Consider the following 6,829-nt stretch of genomic DNA (forward strand, 5'->3'; position numbering starts at 1 on the left):
GTAGGTGGGAGGAGGACAGCACAGCCGCTGGGACTGGTGCCCTGCTATTGGCTCTGGTGCAGTCACCATGGCCCCTTCTATGCCCCGAAACTGCTCAGGGTCCTCTGGGGTGGCAGTGGGGTGCAGGAGCAAAAATCATGGACTCAACGACATATCAGTATGATCCTAGTTGAAGCCACTTTACTGAAGTTTCTGCAAGGTTATATACGATTTTAATATTCATACACACATCACACCTTAATTCTGTGGGTTACATACACTGTTCACACGCTGCTATACAGATACTAATGTGTTAAAAGCATGCAGGTGGTTAGTCCCATCATTAAGATTGTTGACATTCTTGCACTCATTAGATCCCAGCTCAGCTCCTGTTTTTCTGCCTGCTTAACTGCCAACGATCCCATTTTCTTTGTTCCAGGTGTCTTTCTCACACAACATTGCAGCCTTGCTGAGCAGATAAAGCCTTTATTTAACCATATCAAGCTGCTAAAGCAAGAGTGACATTTGATAGGCCAGGTGTCCCTTTTCCTCCAAATACATTGCCACAGTGGGACAGTGCAGCTTGATATTGGGGTGCTGGACAGGTCTACAGGGCTCAGACTACCGAGAATTGACCCAGCTCTCTGAGGCAGGGGAGAGGAGGGCTGGCTTTCATGTAGGAACAGGTGTCTCTGGTGCTGCCTCCATCCAGGATGGAGGGTCCCCCTCTTAGTACTCTGCTTTGGGTTTTGACCATCATTGCTGTGCAATGCAGCCCCTAGTGCCTGGAAGGGGTTTCCACATTGCAGTGTGAGCTCTTGCTCTTCTCCCCTTCTCCCGGCCACATCTCCCCATTCTGCCAGCAAGGACACCACAGGCTACTATGGCCCAGACCTCGAAGGGTCATGATAAATGGGCCCCATTGCTCTCCTCTGGTCGCCAGCCCATCGCTCCCACAGCAGCAGGTGGGCAGGTCAGGCAGGTGCCACTTGCACTTGGTAAATCCCACTGGGCTCCCCCCAGCCACCACCATATCCTCCCTGTACCTGGACCACCACATGCCCAGGAGGATGTGCTCCACCTTCTTCCCGGGGACTGGCTGGAAGCTGCTCAGCCTTTAGCTTTCCAAACATCTTTACTGTCCCCTTTGGAGCTGGCCATGATTTTTGCCTTTATCCAGTGGAAAAGAACTTCCACTGCTCTTGAAGAGGTGGTGGAGAGTGGCCTTGCAATGCTGTGCTCCACTGGCACCCCTGGATGCCTCCAGTCCTGTCCCAGGAACTGGCTTTGTCCAGATGTGCCCAGCTGGTCCCTAAACTCAGTGCCCTTTCTGAAACCTGCGTCTCTGTATGCAGTTCAGTAGAGATCTCTGAGACGCTGAGGGGCTGAAGGTTGGGACAGAGGGAGGAGATGCTGTGAGTCCTGGAGTTGTGGTCTGGGGAAGGGAAGGCAAAGCAGGTGTCACTGCCCTATGTAACCCTCTGGGGAGCTTTGGACTGATGCCGAAGCCAGGGGTCTTCTAGGAGGGTATCAGGGAGAGGATGAAAGGGAGCAGCACAAGCTACATCATGGGGAAATACCCATTCCCAGAGGCCAGGAGGGGAAATCTGCATCCGTGAAGACTTCCAGCCACCCTCAGGGCTGTCCCCAGGGTGATGTGCTCCTGTATCCAGGCTGGTCCTACTCTCCCCCAGCTCTCCCCTGACCCAGAGATTTGGGTCCATCCCTGCTCTGCCACTGCCCTGACCTCAGGCAGTGCTGCCCTGGACCTGCCATGTGCTCGTGGGAACTGTGAGCACTTTTGGGGTGTGGGAGGGGACAGGGCAGTGATGCAAGGACCAATGAGAAGGTGCTGGTTCCTGCAGCTGTGCCTCGTTGGTCCCATCTGCCACAGCTCAGAGCAAACTTCTGCTTCTGAAGACGCTGACTGCACTTCTTCCCTGCACCCCCAAGAGACGGCGCAATTACCAGGGAACAGGACCATCCCAGAAAGGCATCCCAAGGGTAGGGTGGGAGCCAGAAGGGCTCAGGGCTTGCCTAGTGCTTGCCCACATGGCCCAGAGCATGGTTTATGCTGACCTGAGGTTTGCCAAGGTGATGGGGGGCCGGAGCATGGCCAGCCAGGCATTGGAGGCAGGTGAGAGCCCTTGGGACCCCCTACACTTTCCCCACCATGCCTTACCTTGTGGACTTATCTGCCCTCCTCTCCCTTCCTCCAACAGCCCTTGGCATGGATGATGCGGAGAGCCCCTACGAGAACATGCAGCCGCTGTCGGTGGGGCAGGATGGGGACAGGGCCCAGCCCAGTCGAGGTGAGTGCCTAGCTGGAGCCCAGGGAACCTGGGGAGGTCTTGGCTTGGGTAGTGGGTCATGTTTCAGGGTACCCCTTTCCCATTCTTGAAGAGAAGAAGTGCCCAAACCATGCCACCTGTGCTATCATGCTGCCACTCTGCTGCCTGAAGGTAAGAGGTCTAGGGGCTGTCAGGGGTTTCCTGACTCACTGTGTGATGCCTGTGGTTGGTTGTGTCTTGCAGGGCGCTGGTCCTGGTGGCAGTACCTCCCTGTGGGACTGATAGTAGCTTGCCTGTTGCTGCTGGTGGCCACTGTGGCCCTGGGAACTTGCTGTGAGTTGGGGGGGGCTGGGCACTTCTGAGGTGGGGGGTGGTTGGGCAGCGTGGTGAGAGGGAGGCAGATGGGCTAGGGTGAGTTCCTGGGTGAGTGGTGGGGGTGAATGGAGTATGCCCATGCCCACTCTTTGTAGCTGGATCCCTCTGCCCTGTCTGGTACACGCTGGCTTGTACCCCTTGCACATCATGGGTGTCTCCCTGCCCTGCCCAGGCTTGCCCAGCCTTGTGTTGCTGCACCCTTCCTGCCACTACCCTGCTCTGTCTGCTCCTACATCCATCCTGTCCTGCCTTGCCCTGCTCCCCCCTGCCACCGCCTGTTCCTGACAGCACAATTCCCTGCTGTGTCTTTCCCATCCAGCATGGATGGATGCTGCCTTGCAAGGGTCATCCTACCCCCCTAGCAGGGTCAGCCCACGTGGCCCTGCCTGGGCTGTCCCATCGCTGTGCCCCAGCTCACTCCCGCTGTCCCCAGACTGGCAGGTCACCCACAGCCTGCAGGACGCCTCCCGGGAGCACGCGGCCGAGCGGGGCCGCCTCTCGCAGGAGGTGAGGGCACAGGAGCAGAGCCTGGAGCAGATGCGGCTGGAGCTGGCGTGGGCCATGGCAGAGCTGCAGCGAGCGTGGCGGGAGGGCAACAGCAGCCGGCAGGAGCTGGGCAACCTGAATGCCGAGATCGTGCGACTCACGGGGGTCCTGGGGAAGATGGAGAAGGAGATGCAGGAGGTGCAGGGGAAGCTCAACATCAGCGAGAGCACGGTGGCCACCTTGCGCTCCTGCACAGCTATAGGTAAGGTGATGGTGGAGCAGGGATGGGGTGCCCCAGAAGACTAGCACCCCTCAGCAGGTACAGTGCCAAGGCAGGAACACTGGCTTTTTTGGCCACATGGTCAGGATTGGGTGGTCCAAAGGCTGACACTATGCCTGGGGCAGAGGCTGAGCCTGGTGTCTGCTGGGAAGATTTGGGGCTGTTCCCAGTCCCTGCCTCAAGGCATCTGTGGCTGAACAAGCACCTGAGCCGTGCCCCTGCCCCCAGATTGCTGCCCTTCAGGCTGGGTGCTCTACAGGGGCAAGTGCCTCTTCATCTCGTCAGAGAAGAAGACATGGGAGGACAGCAGAGATGAGTGCGAGAAGAAGTATTCTCAACTCCTGATCACCAAATCCTGGAGTCGCTGGACTGTGCCGGTAGGGCACTGAGGGAGCTGATGGCAGGAGCTGGTGGATCCAGCCCTGGGGTCCCTGTGTGGGCCAGCACTGCCCTGGGGTCCCCTGCCCTGCTGAAACATTGGAGGGTGCAAGGCTGATCTCTGGAGCAGGTGGTGGACATGGGGCAGAGAGGCTCTGGCACCACTGGATGCTGCCAAAGATAGAACAGGGCACCAGGGCTGCTCAGCTGTCCTGCCCCAAGGAGCTCCAGCCCAAGGTGTTCCTTGGGGATATGACCACCCCCTCCAAACATCGCACTACATAGGTACCATGGAAAAGCCACTAAAAGCCCCTTTTTCTCCTTCCCCAGACCTTCCTGAAGAACTCAGACACCCCATACTGGATCGGGCTGCAGAAAAGCAGCTTCCCCTGGTATGACTATGGGTGGCTTGAGGAAGAGGACCCATATGTCGAAGAGGTCCCAGACACCTGGTTCTGGGTGGATGGCTCCCTTTACCGAAGGTACCCAGTGGCGCAGCCTCTTGTTGAAACCCCTTCTCCTCGCATACCCAGTCCCAGGCACAAGCACTGGGCAACAGAGAACAACAAGTCAGCTGAGGCTGAGGGGAGGTGGGTGCAGTGGTGTGATGAGATGCTTAGAGGCTGTGCAAATGGAAAGGCAAGATTTGGCGGGGGGGGGGGGGGGGGGGGGGGGGCATGTGCAAAGCATGCGCAAGCAGGAGGCAGCGAAAGGGCACAAAAGAAACTGCATGTTTTATTCGGGTTCTAGACAAAGTGTTTGAGCACCAGTTCTATAGTTCTATCCCCCCTTGTGCCTCCCTGGTCCCTCGTTGAAGGGAAATCAAGCCTTCCGCCTGAAGAGGGTCCTGGGCTCCTCCCTGTCATGTGCACCCCCTCCCCAGCTCACCACAGCTTCCTCTTGCAGTGTCTGGGAGCAGTGGAGAGGAACAGACCTGTCTGTCTGGCTGCTGGGTCCCCAGTCCCTGCCCGCTGCCTGCTTCTCCATCCTCACCCCCACTGTGGAGGGCTGCACCCCAGTGTGTCCCCACAGCCCAGGGCAGTTCCTCCAGCCACCCGTGTGCCCCCAGGGAGGACAGGGCTATCCCCCACCGCTGGGTGCTGCAGAGATGAAGTATCCCCCAGCAGCAAGGCTGAGATTCAAGGCAGTGGGGAGGCTAAGGGGAGTCACAAGCAATGCAGAGCCTTAGAGGGGTTTCTCAGCCTGCCCGAGGAAGGGCGGGGTTGTCCTGGCTGAGGCTTCAGACTGTGAAAACAGGAGGGGAGGACTGCAGCATTCAACACCTCCTGTGCAAGCCTACAGGAGGCAGCTGTCAGCAGCCACAGCTGCCTTGGCTGGGGATGGTGGATACGAGCAGCTCCCTGATGTGTTGTTTCCCCATCCAGGCCATGGCAGTCAAAGTCGAATGGATCCTGTGCCATAATAAGCCACGGGATCATCAAATCTGCCCAGTGTGCTGCTCCTGATGACCTGCAACTTTGGATCTGCGAGAAGGCAGCAGGGCCAAGCTCCCCTTTCTCACTGTGATGGCTGCTGGCTGCAGCACCACTGCGGTGAGTGTCCTGTGCCAGACTCTGCCCAGCCTAGTGTGTGCAAGGCATGGAGGGCATGCATGGAGGAAAGTGGGCCTCTGTGTAGACCTCTGCATGGGGCATGTTGATCTCCTCCCTTGGAAAGGCAGAAGGATGCAGGCACCTTCCTGTGTGGGATGAGCCTGCCTGCATCCCTTTGCTGCTGTGGGATCCCCTGGTCTGCAGTAGATCAAGAGACGGCCCCCCCCCCCCCCAACAATCCTAACCCCCGCCCCCCCCCACCCCTAAGATGTGATGCAGCAAAGCACCAAGATGAGGGAAACCCCCTTTGCAAGATGTCTTCCCAACCCCACTGCATGCAGTGGAGGACTGGGCAGCACCTCACCCTCACCCTCTGCCTTCCCTTGCAGCACCTGTAGCTGCACCACCTCCACTTCAGCCTTGCTGCATCCCATCCATGTGAGCAACCCACTACCCACTACTCATGGGGCTGCCTAGGTCCTTCCCAGCAATGCCCAACGACACTTGGGCATCACGCAGGCTGGGGGAGGTGCTGGCAGTGCCCATTTCCCCCCCCAAGCTGCTGTGCTTCAGCAGAGCGTCACAAGCCCACAGCCCAGCCCCCACACCTGCATGGAGTACGCTGGGTCTTCCTGAGCACAAGGGCTGGTGTGCGATGGGGAGCCCAGCCCCAGTCCCAGATCGGACCAAGCCCTGATGCTCAGCCCCTGCAACCATGCAACATCCCCAGCACAGAGCGAGCTGTGGTGCTGGCATGCCAGGATGTGGGAGTGGGGGACAGCACAGCCCTGCACCTGGCCAGGTCCCCTTCCCACAGCAGGGACTTTCTGCCTGGCCCCATTACAGCTGCAGCTTGACCATGGCTTCCAGACGACCCAGCAAGAAACAGCGTCAGCAAAGCCTCAGCACACAAGGAGAGAAGCTGCGCCTGAACCAGCTAGCGCCTGTGCTGGTGGTTGGATATTTTTTTTTATTTTTTTTTTGCTAATTAGAAAGTAGAGAAATGACCTTTAGGATTGTACAGTATGATAGTGCCTTGCAAAAGCAACTCTAGCACTTGCTAGACCGATGCTTTGCCAGACAAGTCATTAGGACTTTAAAATAGTTACTACACACCTGCATATGAGATTAAGCAAAATAGCCCTGATTGTAACACTGTAGCCAGGCAAGACCAGAGGAAGTAGTGTTCAACCAAGCGAAAATGCTCTGGGTTTATTATACGGTCCTGTCTGCCATATATAGTTGATGAAATTGCTATGTGAATTAGCTTGCTTGAGGAGCGAAAGGGTGTTAAAAGCCAGTTTTTGGAGGTGGCACGTGTCACTATCTTGTCCGCTGGCTGAAACCCCTCTGTAGCAATAAAGAACCACAGCTTGCCTGCGCTTTGATTTCTTGTGTACACCACAAACACAGACGCAAGGGCATGAACCCAAAGAACCTAACTAATGAATGGGAATTTGATCAAACCCATTTCAATGAGATGGCCG

The 6,829-nt window shown here is 57.2% G+C and overlaps 2 protein-coding genes across 2 annotated transcripts in view; one reads left to right on the top strand and one right to left on the bottom strand.

Moving 5' to 3' along the window:
* The first annotated feature begins 1,879 nt into the window (after window positions 1–1,879).
* Window positions 1,880–6,725, top strand: CD72 (CD72 molecule). The gene is made up of 8 exons (XM_056324022.1): window positions 1,880–2,116; window positions 2,202–2,291; window positions 2,514–2,603; window positions 3,079–3,393; window positions 3,640–3,788; window positions 4,120–4,271; window positions 5,175–5,342; window positions 6,189–6,725. The coding sequence occupies exons 1-7, from the start codon at window positions 2,032–2,034 to the stop codon at window positions 5,314–5,316; spliced, it is 1,023 nt and encodes a 340-aa protein (XP_056179997.1). The 5' UTR covers window positions 1,880–2,031; the 3' UTR covers window positions 5,317–5,342; window positions 6,189–6,725.
* Window positions 6,183–6,829, bottom strand: part of TESK1 (testis associated actin remodelling kinase 1) — a 10,861-nt gene continuing 10,214 nt past the window's right edge. The window contains 1 exon segment of the mRNA XM_056323699.1: window positions 6,183–6,205. Coding sequence (XP_056179674.1) covers window positions 6,183–6,205 — 23 coding nt within the window.

Source organism: Falco biarmicus, chromosome Z (assembly GCF_023638135.1).
Source record: "Falco biarmicus isolate bFalBia1 chromosome Z, bFalBia1.pri, whole genome shotgun sequence".
NCBI classification, from domain to species: domain Eukaryota; kingdom Metazoa; phylum Chordata; class Aves; order Falconiformes; family Falconidae; genus Falco; species Falco biarmicus.

What these genes read in the sequence shown, in the direction of transcription:
- CD72 (XM_056324022.1), top strand. Translation starts at nt 2,032, where the DNA reads ATGGCCCAGAGCATGGTTTATGCTGACCTGAGGTTTGCCAAGGTGATG. An exon ending in CAGGGCCCAGCCCAGTCGAG is followed by an intron (nt 2,292 to 2,513) that starts GTGAGTGCCTAG and finishes TGTGTCTTGCAG; the next exon opens with GGCGCTGGTCCTGGTGGCAG. An exon ending in GATGGCTCCCTTTACCGAAG is followed by an intron (nt 4,272 to 5,174) that starts GTACCCAGTGGC and finishes TTCCCCATCCAG; the next exon opens with GCCATGGCAGTCAAAGTCGA.